This window comes from Gobio gobio, assembly GCF_949357685.1.
Source record: "Gobio gobio genome assembly, chromosome: 13".
Taxonomy (NCBI): Eukaryota; Metazoa; Chordata; class Actinopteri; order Cypriniformes; family Gobionidae; genus Gobio; species Gobio gobio.
In genome coordinates this window covers 5,439,701-5,456,236 of record NC_137106.1, presented here as the reverse complement: position 1 = coordinate 5,456,236, position 16,536 = coordinate 5,439,701, and the positions used below count along the sequence as shown (strand labels likewise).

The following is a 16,536-nucleotide window of genomic DNA, read 5'->3' as shown; positions in this document are numbered from 1 at the left end:
TTTCAGTCTCATCTGAAATTAGCAGTGTTGGGAGTAACGCATTAAGTAACATACATTATGTAATCAGATGACTTTTAGATGTAACACGTAAAGTAATATATTACAGGTAACATGCATTATGTAATCAGATTACTTGGGTATGTAGCAAGTGAAGTAACGCATTACAGGTAACATGCATTATGTAATCAGATTACTTTTTGATGTAACGAGTAAAGTAACGTATTTTTTGCTATTTGTGAAAGGGTTAACATCATATATTGTTAAATATTATAATTAATAATCATCTATCACTCATTTATTTTCTGTATTAAATGTCAAATTAATTAAATCAAATTTTTTTTTAAATATCCGCTCATATTCACTTTCAATCAATAAAACATTATAATAATAAATACAAATGTTTTATTAAAATGTAGTACATTTAAATAATTTTAAGTTTAAATAAAATTTAAATAACTTAAATAATGTAATTAATGAAAATAACATTTGAATAAAAAATTATATTCACGCATATGTCAAATCTTACAGGAAGGATAATTCTTCAGCTGTTAGATGTTCATAAAACCCTCATAATAACTTAAAAACCATAATGGGGTGTAATTTACCCTATACTACTGGAGAATACTGTATATTTATTAATTATTAAAATATGACAAAATTATTATTATATAAAACTTAACATTGCAAGTTGTGTTTAATATTATGATTAATAAATATTGTAATTCTTACTAGTAGATTTCGCCATAAGGTATATCACTCATTTATATTCTGTATTATAAATATGAATTTATTGATGGGATTTAAATGTGGAATGTCTTTGAAATCATTGCAGGATTACACTTTCAGTTAATAAAATATTATAATAATAAATAAAAGGTAAACAAAATAAAATGTCAATAAAATGTGAATAGCCTAAAATTGAATTCAATAATACATTTCACTCATAATTATTATGCTATTATCGCATGCTTAGTTTTGTGAAATCATATTTACAGGACGGAGAGTTCTTCATCATTGCTGATGTGCAGTTGGTTAAGGTCTGTTTGCATTGAGCAGGAAACACCCGGAGATTCCTCATGAAATATGGATGAAACTGTATGGACCTCCTTAAGACTCAGCATCTATTAGTAATGATGAGTGTGGCATAAGATCATAAACACATCTGCATTTTTCTATATGAAATATTCAGTCTCAGGTGGACACATTCAAGCTGTTTATTCTGATACACCTTTACATATTTCTATATTACTGGCCATTTTTGGAATTACTATGTACTATGGACGTCAATGGGACCCATCATTGGTTGATATTCTTCAGTATGTTGGTAGTGTTCTTCAAAATATCTTCTTTTGTGTTCACCTGAAGATATAAATGTATACAGGTTTGGAACAACTTAAAGTGATAGTTCACACAAAAATGAAAATTACCACATGATTTACTCCCCCTCAAGTCCTCCTAAGTGTATATGATATTTTAATATAACTCTAATCGTATTCGTCTGAAAGAAGAATGCCAAATACACCTAGTAGCCTTGACGGTGAGTAAATCATAGGCTATTTTGCATTGTTGGGTGAACTGTCCCTTTAAGAGCGAGTACATGTTTTTTTGGGTGAACTGTCCCTTTAAGATATTTATTCTTGGCGTCAGGCGCGCGCATAGCAACCAACATGGCGACGGTGAAGCTTCACGGTAGCGAGGACAGATAGCGGGCAGCTAGAAACACATCTGTGAAAGATGATAACTGTGAACATACATTTATGAAGTATTATTTATATGGCTATATTACCTCATGCGTTCATGTGAACGTTTAACGTGATGATTTCCGGTGAAACACGAGTATTTTGAGTATGAGACTCCAGCCAGAGTTTCTCATCATGGACACTAAACCAGGTAAATAATATTCGCCTAGTAAAATATAATGTTAATCATCTGACCAAACACACGCTTATAAACTCGTTATTTATACCTATGGCATGTCATTATAAGAGAAACGCGTTTCATTATGTTGCTTTACAGTACTAAACAAGAAGTACCATGGTATTACCATGGGTTTTACTGTAATGCCATGTATTTTCAGATTGTGATTGCACTAGTAAACACTAATTGTAGAGGGTGATTTATCAATATTGATGACTTGTATATTAATAGCTGAAATATTCATCTTTTAGGGTACTGTTTTGGTTCATCTGGCAAACTGATGAATCAGTACATGATTAAAGACCACATGGTTTCACATTACAGAAAGCTGTATTCAGCCAAAGGTAAGTGCCTAATTCAAATACAACTTTATAGTTTTTACATATTTATCATCAAGGCAATGTCTTTTGGGAGGTTTCCTTTATGCCGTATTCCTGTCTTCTTTCATATACTTACCACTTCTTTTGTTTTCTTTCAGCTGCTGTGGACTGTTCAGTGCCTAAAAGCATGCATTGCAATGTGAAATGTAAGAGAAAGTCACGTATTACAATCCACTTAATTTGAATAAAATAATTTAGCATTTTTTTAAATAAATAAAATATCATACACACACACGCACGCACGCACGCACGCAGGTATAAAATGTCAAAGATATAAAATGTACTCATATTTCATGTTTACGTCGTAATACCAGTGTAATACCTGTGTCATTATACAAATTTGTGTCCTCATAAATCACAAACACACACACACACACCCCCACACACACACACGTATAAAATGTCAAAGATATAAAATGTACTCATATTTCATGTTTACGTCGTAATACCAGTGTAATACCTGTGTCACTATACAAATTTGTGTCCTCATAAATCACAAACACACACACACCCCCACACACACACATGTTTAAAATGTCAAAGATATAAAATGTACTCATATTTCATGTTTACGTCGTAATACCAGTGTAATACCTGTGTCATTATACAAATTTGTGTCCTCATAAATCACAAACACACACACACCCCCACACACACACATGTTTAAAATGTCAAAGATATAAAATGTACTCATATTTCATGTTTACGTCGTAATACCAGTGTAATACCTGTGTCACTATACAAATTTGTGTCCTCATAAATCACAAACACACACACACACACATGTATAAAATGTCAAAGATATAAAATGTACTCATATTTCATGTTTACGTCGTAATACCAGTGTAATACCTGTGTCACTATACAAATTTGTGTCCTCATAAATCACAAACACACACACACCCCCACACACACACATGTTTAAAATGTCAAAGATATAAAATGTACTCATATTTCATGTTTACGTCGTAATACCAGTGTAATACCTGTGTCATTATACAAATTTGTGTCCTCATAAATCACAAACACACACACACAAACACACACACACACATGTTTAAAATGTCAAAGATATAAAATGTCCTCATATTTCATGTTTACGTCGTAATACCAGTGTAATACCTGTGTCACTATACAAATTTGTGTCCTCATAAATCACAAACACACACACACAAACACACACACAAGTATAAAATGTCAAAGATATAAAATGTCCTCATATTTCATGTTTACGTCGTAATACCAGTGTAATACCTGTGTCACTATACAAATTTGTGTCCTCATAAATCACAAACACACACACACCCCCACACACACACACGTATAAAATGTCAAAGATATAAAATGTACTCATATTTCATGTTTACGTCGTAATACCAGTGTAATACCTGTGTCACTATACAAATTTGTGTCCTCATAAATCACAAACACACACACACACACATGTATAAAATGTCAAAGATATAAAATGTACTCATATTTCATGTTTACGTCGTAATACCAGTGTAATACTTGTGTCACTATACAAATTTGTGTCCTCATAAATCACAAACACACACACACCCCCACACACACACATGTATAAAATGTCAAAGATATAAAATGTACTCATATTTCATGTTTACGTCGTAATACCAGTGTAATACCTGTGTCATTATACAAATTTGTGTCCTCATAAATCACAAACACACACACACACACATGTATAAAATGTCAAAGATATAAAATGTACTCATATTTCATGTTTACGTCGTAATACCAGTGTAATACCTGTGTCACTATACAAATTTGTGTCCTCATAAATCACAAACACACACACACAAAAGTATAAAATGTCACAGATATAAAATGTCCTCATATTTCATGTTTACGTCGTAATACCAGTGTAATACCTGTGTCACTATACAAATTCGTAGATGTTGATCAAAAGCGCCGTGAGCAGTTAAGGAAAGACACTGGAAGTCAGTCGAGAAGATCAGATTCCCAGAGGAGCACTCGGATCCACTCAAGAACCTCCTGCTCTTCTAAGAATGTAAGAGAACATCCTGTGCTTCATTATATCACTTCGCTCGGCAGGTTCTGCGTTCACAACTGTAGTTTCCTCTGTTTCCAGAGCCGGCCGTCCGTTCAGGGTGGAGACAGTGCCTATCATTACCTGGACCAATCGCTGATGTCATCGCCCAGGATCAGCACCTCATTTCATTCCAAACAAATCGTATATCCATCCCAAACATCCGGAACCCCTGCCAACCACTTCCGATCTGCCTCCGAGCTGAGTTCCCGAAGCCCGAACCCTCATTGGCAGGATGCAGGTCCGTCCTGTGCCAGTCAGAGGGGGTACAGAAGCTTCCAGGATCCCACACAGAAGACCTACAGCGGCGACGTGCTGCTGAAACACACTCACCGCTTCACTCCGGAGAAACCCTTCACTCCGAGAACGCTGAAGTCACGCCACCAGTCCACACTGTTACAGTACCGATATTACACTCCTCCACGGAGGAGAGTGGAGGAGGAGAAGCCGCCCTCTGTTATTCGACAGGAGGTGCGCCAGGGGAGGTATAATCACGGACACTGAATGAACTGTGATGTGAGGTTTAAGATGTGAATCTGAAGGTGTAACGGCTGTTTTTCTGTTGTCTGCAGCACACGGGCCAAACGAGGCTTTTCTCCTCCGCTCGACTCACTGCAGGCAAGGGTGAGGGAAACACGGGACATCCTGTAAAATAATGCACTTGTGTATTTGAAGTTAACATTTCTGATTGACATTTATCGAAAATCTATCTGTCTGTTGGTCTGTCTATTTGTCTATCCATCCATACATCCATTCATCCATCCATCCATTATTCTGTCTTTCCATTCATCCATCTATCCATTGTTCTGTCTTTCCATTCATCCATTCCATCCATCCATCCATCCATTATTCTGTCTTTTCATTCATCCATCTATCCATTGTTCTGTCTTTCCATTCATCTGTCTTTCTTTCCAGTCATCCATCCATTGGTCTGTCTTTCCATTCATCCATCCATTCATCTATCCATCCATCCATTGTTCTGTCTTTCTATTCATCCATCCATCTGTCTGTCTTTCCAGTCATCCATCCATTGCTCTGTCTTTCCATTCATCCATCCATTCATCTATCCATCCATCCATTGGTCTGTCTTTCTGTCCATTCATCCATTAGTCTGTCTTTCCATTCATCCATTCATCCATCGGTCTGTCTTTCCATCCATCCATCCATCCATCCATCCATCCATCCATCCATCCATTATTCTGTCTTTCCATCCATCGGTCTGTCTTTCCATCCATCCATCCATCCATCCATCCATCCATCCATCCATCCATCCATCCATCCATCCATCCATCCATCCATCCATCCATCCATCCATCCATCCATCCATCGGTCTGTCTTTCCATTCAACCATTCATCTATCCATCCATCCATTGGTCTGTCTTTCCATTCATCCATCCATCCAGTGGTATGTCTTTCCATTCATCCATCCATTCATCTATCCATCCATCCATTGGTCTGTCTTTCTGTCCATTCATCCATTAGTCTGTCTTTCCATTCATCCATCGGTCTGTCTTTCCATCCATCCATCCATCCATCCATCCATCCATCCATTATTCTGTCTTTCCATCCATCCATCCATCCATCCATCCATCCATCCATCCATCCATCCATCCATCCATCCATCCATCCATCCATCCATCCATCCATCCATCCATCCATCCATCCATCCATCCATCCATCCATCCATCCATCCATCCGTGTTTCCATTCATTCATCCATCGGTCTGTCTTTCCATTCAACCATTCATCTATCCATCCATCCATTGGTCTGTCTTTCCATTCATCCATCCATCCAGTGGTATGTCTTTCCATCCATCATCGGTCTGTCTTTCCATCCATCCATCCACCGGCCTGTCTTTCCATCCATCCATCCATCGGTTTGTCTTTCCATCCATTTATCTATTGGTTTGTCTTACCATCCATCCATCCATCCATCCATCCATCCATCTATTGGTCTGTCTTCCATCCATCCATCGATCTGTCTTTCCATCCATCCGTCCATCGGTCTGTCTTTCCATCCATCCGTCCGTCCATCCATCCATCCGTCTTATTTAAGTTGACATGGATAGTTTTCATCAGAGATGTTCCTCCTTCTGTTGTGTATGAAAGCATTCCAGGATGCACCTGATGCATTTTTTTGATGAATGTTGATATTTCTCCTAAATCTAGACAAAGGAGAAGCTCAAATATAACCCTGACGTAGTGTTAAATATTTTGCTTTTTTAATCTTTTTCCAGAGATTTGATCACGAGTGGTCGGATGAAGATACAGATTCATTTAGACATCATGGCAAGACGAACCGGTTTAAGGACAGTGATTTTCATCTCTCATCCTCCAGGTAAAGGGCCTCTTCCAGATTACTGCATAGGACAAAGACACATTTTTATAAGTCTTATGAAGCATGCAAAAATTGGAGGACAAAAAAAATATGAGCAGAAAATATGCTGCCCCACCCCACCATATTCAACGATCAGATTTCAGAGATTGTTTTAATATAGGGAGATGAGAGGGTCTGCATCTCTTCCCATTGGAGAAAGCGTAATGGCTAACTTGGATCACGTGCAGCACCTCTCAGCCAGTCAGTGCCCGCCGTTCAATATTTTATGACAGTCAGTTACATTGTTAATCAGTTTCTTGTGGATTAGCACACTGGTCTTGTGAATAAATGTAATATATTTGAGGTTATCGTCAGTAAAGGTACAGCAGGACTGCATTGTGGAATGTGGTTTACCGAGCCAAAAAAAAAAAAAAAAAAAAAAAAACCCATTTAAGAATACACTTAAACTTCATTGTAATTTAATACATATGCATTGTTTTACCTTCATTCAAAAGCATTATAATTAGGTACACAGCAGAGTTATAAATCACTACAACAGATTTCTATTTTTTGATAATTAGTCAAATTAAACCTGAATATGTTGCATAGAACTGAAAGATTATATTGATATTTAATACAAGCCTTTTCATCCAATTTTCGTGTTACTTTAAATAAAATTGTGTACATTTTAATTTATTGCATTTTTTTTTTTTATTCAGATTCCATAAAATAGAATTAAATTAAAAGTCTAATACAAAACTGAGCTTTAAAAGGTTCATAATTTTCTTCATAGGAAATTTAAATTAAGTTCTTAATTTCTGAAACTCTATGGTTTTATGCTATGAGACTTGCAGAGGCACAGCAGGACTATCAGGTTCACCACAGTGGCAGAATGAGGTACCTTTTCCAAGTCAAAAGCAGTTAAACCAGACATGACAAGTCAGATGCAAGTATTGATGTCAGTTTTATTTAGAAACTTTCTTTTGCCCTTGAACCATTACGGGACCAAGTGTGGCCTTGCCTTCCCACTGAACACCTAGAAAACAAAACTGGTTAAAGCACTTAAAACGTCGAAAGCAACATTAAAAGTCAAAGTTACTCACCTCCATAGGGAGAAGCAGCAATTCCACCATCAGGACCACATGTTGAGTCACAGCAACCACAAACTTGGTCATTTCCATCAGCAGCAAACCACCTGCAACAAGACAAAGACACAGAACCTTCAACATGAGCAAAGTCAGCTTTAAAATAAAGTGCAACGTACCCATTGGCGAAGGAACAGGATTTGCGCTGAGCGTCACTGGGTGCAGAAGCAATAGTTGCCTTCAGAACACATGTTATGTAGATCTACAAGGGATGACAGACATGTCAGAAAACCAAAGCAGATGGGAAGAGAAGTCAAATTAACTCATGATATCCGTAGTACATACAGAAGGACTGGTGCTCTCCTCGAACATGAATGCCTCCAGCTGGAACTGGATCTTGTCAACCTGGGACCGAGGCATGAAGCGGGAGCTGGAAGCTGTAGCCTTGGCATCCACAAAGCACCTGATGATAGTCACCACAAAGAGCAACTCATTAACGGCAACCAACTAAACCTTATCTGTGACTAAGACGCTAAAAAGTGCAAACAAAACAGTCCTATAGCATCAAGGGCCATGACCTTACCCATGATTCTCGATTAAGGAATATCTTGGAAGGGAGTTCACGTCAGGCACTTGAGTGGCCACACAGCTGTCCACAAACACACGCAGAGGCACATGATTGTACTGCTTCACAGATGCCTCGATGTTAATAACGCCACCCAGGAAATAGGAGTATGAAGGCCTCTGGTAGGACCAATCGTCTACAAAAGAGAAGGAACACCCTAGGAAGAGCCACATTTGCAAGGTCTAAGGTCCATAGAAAGTGCACTTACCCAGCATGAGCTTCAGGGAGAACATCAAGACTTCTTCACCAACCTTGGTTGAGGCATAAGGGACCCATGTTGGCCTCAAGGCATCACTGCTTACATTGTGTAGCCTGTGGTTCATGAAAGTACCCATTAAATGGTCTCCCAGTTGCACAAGCAGTGAAAGTCACAGAGACCGCTTACCTTTGATAGTGGCATTGAACGCCAACAATTGCACTATCGGCCCGGGTAATCGGAGTACCTGCAAGAGCCTCAGGTGTGTAGGTAAGAGAGAAGGTGTAGACAAGCTCATCCTCATTCATCTGTAAGAGATTGTTGTTACCAAGAGGGTCAGTCCAAAGACTTTAGATATATAAAGACAGTGCACACATTGCAATGAATGGGAGAAAGTTCATCATGGAATATGGTGGAATGACTTCTAAAGAGCATAGATCTTTGCATGAGGGCAACTTTCATTAGAAGCTCCTGTGTAGCCATAGACAGTCAATGTTTTGGAGACATGCACTTAGGATTGAACACGCACATTGGCTGTTCCAGGGTAAAAACTAGCTTTAACGCTATTAGAGCACAAGAGTTATCATTCTTGTTACTGAAGCACCATTCATACAATTTATGCACATCAGATGTTGGACTGAAGGGTAATTTAAAAGGCAAGTAGTTTGAAAATTCAGGATTTCCCTTATTCAAATAGAGATTTTGTCTTAGCTGCCCTGGCATCGCAAATATGACAACCAAGTGAACTGACTTTAATTGAAAGAGACGTTGGCTATCCTCTGCCACAACAAACCCCCCATTAAGATTTAGGAGTTCTTACCATCTGCACGCTGTTGCAGTCCTGTAATTCATACTCAAAAATGAGCACCCTTGACTGCGAGTCCTGTCCAACAACAGGACATCCACCTAAAGACAGACCAGTTGGCTGGATCAACTGACCATTGCTAAACAAGTCCTGCTGGACTTCTACAAGAACCCGGTTCTCTCCGCATTGAACCGATACGCTGCTGGGAGTCACGGGCTGCCTCAACTGGAAGTCCACCGCCAACTCGCTCTGCACCTCGGGAACGACGGGATACCTCCAATCCAAAGGCTTCACTGGACCCTGCAACAGCTGCTTCTCCTGAAGGCCAAAAGGCTCCTGTGCAAGGCCTCTGGAGGCAGAACCCAAAGGACTCTGAAATGAAGAACCCACTTGCAAAGGGTTCCAGAGCATTGGAGCAGAAAAGGCAGGACTTCTGGAAGCTGGATCTGATTTTTGCCCCATGGTTCTTGGACTTTGTCTGTACATCAAACTTCCACATGCATCAGGCAGATCAAACACAACAATCACAGCCACCACTAACACACCTTTCAGAAGCTCCATCCTAACAAACTTTGACACAAATGCCACAACACACACACCAGTGCTTGGCTTTACCATTTTGTACAGCTTTGAATGAAGGTGGCTCCTCCCCTTTTAGTTTAATTGATTACCTTTGATTCTCCTCTGGACCTGTAGAGTTTATGCATCTCTGGGACGCACAGCTCTGCACATTTTGTATGGCTGCTTTTACACTGGCACAAAACAAATCAGATTTTTTACTCACATCTGACACAGATCGGAATTTGTTGCACACGTGTAAACACAAAAATAATTAATTTTGCATCCATTCTGAGCCACTCCCAAATGTGGTTTTTAATCAGATACATAACCGATATCTGGACATCTGACCTGCGTCTAAATACGAATATCCGATTCTCACTGGAATTCCAAGCCACCAAAAGGCCGGAGTAACACATTTGGCCACAAAGATGGCTTTTTATGTTGTATTATGAAGCAGATGTGCCTGTATGAGCTCGCATTAAAACTACTGTTATTATCCTGTCTATCCGTTCTGTCAGATTGAGCTGCAAACAATCATGACAGATTTGAATTTATCCAAGCTGGAAAATAATCATGGCCACTCGACGTGAATTATAAAATAATTTTAGTACGGCCATTCAAATCACGAGGGGCAACCATGTTGCATAGTAAAGCGATCACCAACAGAATCATTTTGGGCGGAGATTAAAGCTGGACATACATTGAGCGATTTTCGTCCGATTTCAAGCCTAATTTCTGCCATAAATTCTTGTCGCCCCTCGTGCGAGTATCACACAACTGAAGCAGAGCTACGAACTGATTGCCCTATTTCCCCTCACTGTCCTGTGCGAAAGCAGAAATTGAACTATTTCATCTCTAATGCAACGAAAAGAGGGAGATCTTTAAGTTCTGTAGGCAGCTAGCAGCAATTTTGCAAACTGTTGCGCCTCCAGTTCGTGTAGTAAAATGGATAATCCAAGTCTTCCAAACCACCGTGTAGCCTATCCAGCACCTCTTTTATTAATTCAGCTACTTGATCATTAATTTTCTTGTTTCACTTTTACTCATTTATTTAATATTTACATAATTTTATTATCATGGGAAATGTGGGCCTACCCTAATAATAATAATATTTTATTGTATAAATTGGAAATGCTAAATCCTCTTGATATCAATAGCTGAAGCATTTGACCATAGGCTATCTCTCTATAGTACACCATATCATATGCTCTATCGGCACAACCTGGCACGGGGGTTTATCGTGCATATTTCACACGTACAGTATGAGCAGTCAAGTAACTCGACGATCGGACCGCACAGTGTGAGCACATAAATCCTGAGCTCTGGCTTAACATTGCATGCAATCTACTGATACAGTGTAAGTTGGTAACCTTGCTGAAATCGCACAGTGTATGCCCGCCTTGATGCAAACACAGATATCAGTTACCAGTCGTGTGTAAAAGGGAATGTAAACAGGTGGGAAAAAAAAACAAAAACATAATAGGGTCAAAAGCTCAGTGTAAACGCAGCCTTTGTCTCTCTTCAACTAAAAACATATGCATTGTGTTAATTTACACAACGGCATTTTGTAGGCTTAAAAACGCATACTTTACCATTGTCTGTGTAAACATCAAAAACGTGAAATTGTGAAAACATGTCATGCACATTTCGTGTTTCTTGACAAAGTAACAGTGCCAACTCCTGGTCTGGCCCGCAGAATACAACCTATTTAATCATTTTTTGCAGATCCGTGTGAACGGGAATAAGTTTAACATCATTGTCGTGTAAACATACACTAAGGATCATATGCATACACACTTTAAGTGCGTTCAACAACGGCTGTGGCTGGATGCAACCGATCGGTGAGAATTGCCACGTGCAGTCAGGGAGGAGCTAAAAACAGAAAGACAGACACTTTCTGCTTCCCGTAGTGATGCTTGTGCTGTGTTTGCATACTTTGAAACATCTGTAATTGACAAATATTGCACTCCATCTGTGATAGAGATATGATTGTCATGCAATATTCTGTGCTACTTAATACAGCGTCTATTTGTACAGTGCAGTTTAACATAAGCCTAAACTATCAATGAAGTGGGGTCTTTTTTTAATCAGTGTTATTTTGATAAACATGACAATATAATATTGCAACTACATGAAGATAGGTTCTGTTATAAAAGATTTGCGAGCATTAGTGGAACAAAAGGAGTCTGAATAAACACACGCTTGTCATGCGGTGAATCCAGCCAATCATGGACCAGCTGTGGTCAGAGATCGTGTAGTCGCGCAGAACGCCCCAGTCAGCTGCTCTCTAATCATGGCACTTTGATGACATAGGCACGGCCTCAAGTTGGACCAGATTTCTAACTAAAATGCACTGCTTAAAGTCAGCCACCAATCTGTCTGCGCGTCGCTGAATTAAGTTGAACAAGCCTTTTGAGAGCACAGGAATATGATAGGGAAACCGACTCAATTATATCCACGGTGCTTCATGGGACAAGGTGTTCCACGTAGAGCTCTTTTGGAATGATTTGCTTGCCAAATTCTTGAGCATCATGGGTAATGTTTTTCATCAGGAAGTCTGCTGTTAAACACTAAAACTAGTGTAAACTGATGGTTTCAAAAGCCTATACCAGTTAACCTCAGGGCTTACAGTAGCAGTCTTTAAAATGATTAATAATTTAAAATACCCTATGGAGAAAATGAAGTTCTTAACTTCTGGAACCCTATGGTTTTATGCCATATGGGACTTGCAAAGGTACAGTAGGACTAAGGTTCACCACAGTGGCAGAATGAGGTACTTTTCCAAGTCAAACCAGACATGAAGGATTGATATCAGTTTTATTGAGAAACTTTCTTTTGCCCTTGAACCATTACGGGACCAAGTGTGGCCTTGCCTTCCCACTGAACGCCTAGAGAGAGAAGAGAGCCAGATTAGAGCACTTAAAACACCAAAAGCAACCTTAAAAGCCAAAGTTACTCACCTCCATATGGAGAAGCAGCAACTCCACCATCAGGGCCACATGTCGAGTCACAGCAACCACAAACTTGGTCATTTCCATCAGCAGCAAACCACCTGCAACAAGACACAGAACCTTCAACATGAGTAAAGTCAGCTTTAAAATAAAGTGCAACGTACCCATTGGCGAAGGAACAGGATTTGCGCTGAGCGTCACTGGGTGCAGAAGCAATAGTTGCCTTCAGAACACATGTTATGTAGATCTGCAAGGGATGACATGTCAGAAAACCAAAGCAGATGGGAAGAGAAGTCATGCACTCATGATATCCGTAGTACATACAGAAGGACTGTAGCTCTCCTGGAACATGAATGCCTCCAGCTGGAACTGGATCTTGTCAACCTGGGACCGAGGCATGAAGCGGGAGCTGGAAGCTGTAGACTTGGCATCCATAAAGCACCTGATGAGTCACCACAAAGAACAACTCATGAATGTTAACTACAGAGAATCATGGGTAAGGTCTAGTTGGTTGACATTAATGACAAAGGTTAAAAAGAGCAACCAAAACGTCCTATAGCATCAAGGGCCATGACCTTACCCATGATTCTCAATGAAGGAATATCTTGGAAAGGAGTTCCCGTCAGGCACTTGAGTGGCCACACAGCTGTCCACAAACACACGCAGAGGCACATGATTGTACTGCTTCACGGATGCCTCAATGTTAATAACGCCACCCAGGAAATAGGAGTATGAAGGCCTCTGGTAGGACCAATCGTCTACAAAAAAAAAGGGAACAGTTTAGGCACAGCCACAATCACAAGGTTAAAGGATTATTTTATTAAATTAAAAAAATATATATAAAAAAACCTGTACCAACCCAGCATGAGCTTCAGGGAGAACATCAAGACTTCTTCACCAACCTTGGTTGAGGCATAAGGGACCCATGTTGGCCTCAAGGCATCACTGCTTACATTTTGTAGCCTGTGGTTCATGAAAGTACCCATTAAATGGTCTCCCAGTTGCACAAGCAGACAGAAAGTCACAGAGACCACTTACCTTTGATAATGGCATTGAACGCCAAAAATTGCACTATCGGCCCGGGTAATTGGTGTACCTGCAAGAGCCTCAGGGGTGTAGGTAAGAGAGAAGGTGTAGACAAGCTCATCCTCATTCATCTGCAAAAGATTGTTGTTACCAAGAGGGTCAGCCCAAAGACTTTAGATATACAAAGACAGTGCACTCATATTGCAATGAATGGGAGAAAGTTCATTGTGCAATATGGTGGAATGACTCCTAAAGAGCATAGATCGCATAAGGGCAGCTTTCATTAGAAGCTCCTGTGTAGCCATAGACCAGGGGTGTCCAAAGTCCTGCCCGCCGGTCAAATGCAGCCCAGGGATGAATTTCAAACGGCCCGCAGCGAGTCTATTAAAATGTATTATATGTGGCCCACCACGGATCATTTACAAATCATGCAGTTTCACGATGTCACCGCAAGGTGGCAGTACTAGACTTTAGGCCAGGGAAACAGCAGCCAAAGCAGAACGAAACAGCGCTGCTTGTGCTCTGCGCAACTCGTGAGCTCTGAACAAATGTGTTTACCTGCTGAGTGTCTCGATCACGCGCACACTAAACAGCCTTCCGAAGCCCGTGAGAATTGTTCAAGTTCAGCGCTGAGGTCTCTGGTACTGAATCTGTGATTTTATTTAAATCCAGTTTAGGGATGCGCGGTATACCGGTACTGCAAAAATACCGGTATATATTTTATTTCAAACGGTACGATATCATGATTTTGCTCATTTCGGTATATGCTGCTGTTCCGAAGTTCACCGCTAGGTGGCAGCGCGCTACCCAAACTGACGCGAAACCGGCAAATGTGGCAACAGAACAAGATGAATACAGCAGTTGAATCTCACTCAACACGCACAACTCATTAATAAAGACGAGTAGACGTGATATTTGGAATTACTTTGCTTATAAAACTGCTGAAGAACCATCAAACCTTGCCAAGCATCTGCCACTTAATTCCTGACTTGTAAGACATTAAGAGATCGACAGGTGAGTGCATAATTCTAACGATCTAATTTAGACATTTTTCTTTTAACACTGACTAACGCACATACATAAGATCGTATCGTTTAAATATAAAGAAATCTCCAGCGTTCGTTTCAACCAGTGACATTTAGACCTCATAATATTTGCACGCATACTATTACACTATTTATATCCGCGAAAGACATAACCAACTGTGTTTATGTAACTACTCACTAAAGATGGACATTTTTGACATCATTTTGTGTGTATTTGACTGAGGAAAAACAACTTAATTTGGAATGCGCGAGCTCTTTAGGCTTGTGTGTGTGTGTGTGTGTGTGTTTGTTGTTGGCATGAGCGCAATGAAAACTCTCTCTCAAAGAGCTCTCATCCCATATGTATTACGAAATGCTATAAAATCGCTTGCATGTTCAAATTGGCGATGTTTAAAAAGACGTGGGCAGTGATTTCCGTCAGTTGTCCCGCAACGGAAGCGAAAGTGTTGAATCTGAGCATGCAGATGCTTTTATAGTGCAGGTGCGATGTCTTTTCAAGCCAGAAGCAATGGAGACGCGCAGTAATGCTGAAATTACTTACAAAAAAGTTTCCAAATGACTGATTGATGTGACAATCTTTGTTGATTAATTTAATAATAAACATTTGCGGTAATTTCCCGCTTCATAAACCCAAAACTTGCGAGAGTGAGCAAAATTATGCACAATACCCGCATCAAAATTCAGACCCTGTATGGTATCGATTTAATATCGGTACTTCGGTATTAGATTGTGGTACCGTACCGAAGACAAAACTGTGGTATCGAGCCATCCCTAATCCAGTTAAACAGCGCTGACTTAAACAACACTAACGTGCAAATCAGCTGAGCCGATTCAAAATCATTTTCAAACAACAATTTGCATTTCGAATTTATCATGGATTTACTGTGGTAACACCTGTAACCGTGGTAATTTGTCAGAAATGTAGTTTAATATCTAATTTTATTTAATTTGTAATGTAGACATGTATTAAATGAGTAATAAAGGCCAAATTGCAGACTATTTTTGTCATAAACTTGCAGTTTTGTGCATTTGTATACATGTCTATAGACTAAATACCATATACATATATAGTATGGATTACTTTTTGCCTTGTGTGCAGTGCAAAAAATGCTGTCATAGTATTTTTGTCCTGTTTCTAGTCTAAATGTATCTAAAAATTCTTAAATCAAGATGTTACGAGAAGTTAAATGACATTAGATATTTGTTCTTGTTTTCTGGAAAATAAAATTTAATTGAAGTGAGTTTGTTTAAAACAACCAAATATATCTGCCAATGGGGTAAGAAAAATAATGTTTCTGTTTGGAATCTTTAAGGAAGATTTTGGAAGATTATTTTTCTAATCCATTGGCAGATAATTTAGTTCATTTCAAGCAAAAACTCAATTCATTTTAATTTTCACCCAGGAATCAAAAAAAAAAAAAAAAAAAAAAAAAAAGTAAATTCCTTAGTAAAAGCATCTTGATTTAAGAATTGATATTTGGACTGGAAAAAAGACAGAAATACCAAGTCAGAAAAGCATGTTTTGTAGTGTGGTTTTACCTGTGGTGATCTAAATAG

The 16,536-nt window shown here is 39.2% G+C and overlaps 3 protein-coding genes across 3 annotated transcripts in view; 2 read left to right on the top strand and 1 right to left on the bottom strand.

Moving 5' to 3' along the window:
* Nucleotides 1-1,639: 1,639 nt before the first annotated feature.
* On the top strand, nucleotides 1,640-8,524 carry LOC307135893 (spermatogenesis-associated protein 7 homolog). Its single transcript, XM_079832606.1, has 7 exons — nucleotides 1,640-1,890; nucleotides 2,169-2,261; nucleotides 2,396-2,443; nucleotides 4,214-4,329; nucleotides 4,411-4,853; nucleotides 4,941-4,992; nucleotides 6,605-8,524. Exons 1-7 carry the CDS (start codon nucleotides 1,848-1,850, stop codon nucleotides 6,707-6,709), a joined length of 900 nt encoding a protein of 299 aa, XP_079688732.1. The 5' UTR covers nucleotides 1,640-1,847; the 3' UTR covers nucleotides 6,710-8,524.
* Nucleotides 6,669-16,536, top strand: part of LOC307135895 (uncharacterized protein) — a 78,861-nt gene continuing 68,993 nt past the window's right edge. The window contains exon 1 of the mRNA XM_079832609.1: nucleotides 6,669-6,705. The gene's annotated coding sequence lies outside the window, so the exon portion shown is untranslated. The remainder of the gene's footprint in view (nucleotides 6,706-16,536) is intronic.
* LOC307136696 (zona pellucida sperm-binding protein 3-like) lies at nucleotides 7,654-12,988 on the bottom strand (the record flags this gene model as incomplete). The annotated part of the gene is made up of 11 exons (XM_079833943.1): nucleotides 7,654-7,720; nucleotides 7,877-7,879; nucleotides 7,949-8,031; nucleotides 8,115-8,232; nucleotides 8,353-8,530; nucleotides 8,603-8,706; nucleotides 8,780-8,898; nucleotides 9,411-9,620; nucleotides 9,786-9,965; nucleotides 12,830-12,844; nucleotides 12,917-12,988. The coding sequence occupies 11 exons, from the start codon at nucleotides 12,986-12,988 to the stop codon at nucleotides 7,654-7,656; spliced, it is 1,149 nt and encodes a 382-aa protein (XP_079690069.1).

Coding starts and splice junctions, on each gene's coding strand:
- LOC307135893 (XM_079832606.1), top strand. CDS start 1,848: ATGAGACTCCAGCCAGAGTTTCTCATCATGGACACTAAACCAG. Junction 4,330..4,410: donor CCTCCTGCTCTTCTAAGAAT/GTAAGAGAACAT, acceptor CTCTGTTTCCAG/AGCCGGCCGTCCGTTCAGGG. Junction 4,993..6,604: donor TCGACTCACTGCAGGCAAGG/GTGAGGGAAACA, acceptor ATCTTTTTCCAG/AGATTTGATCACGAGTGGTC.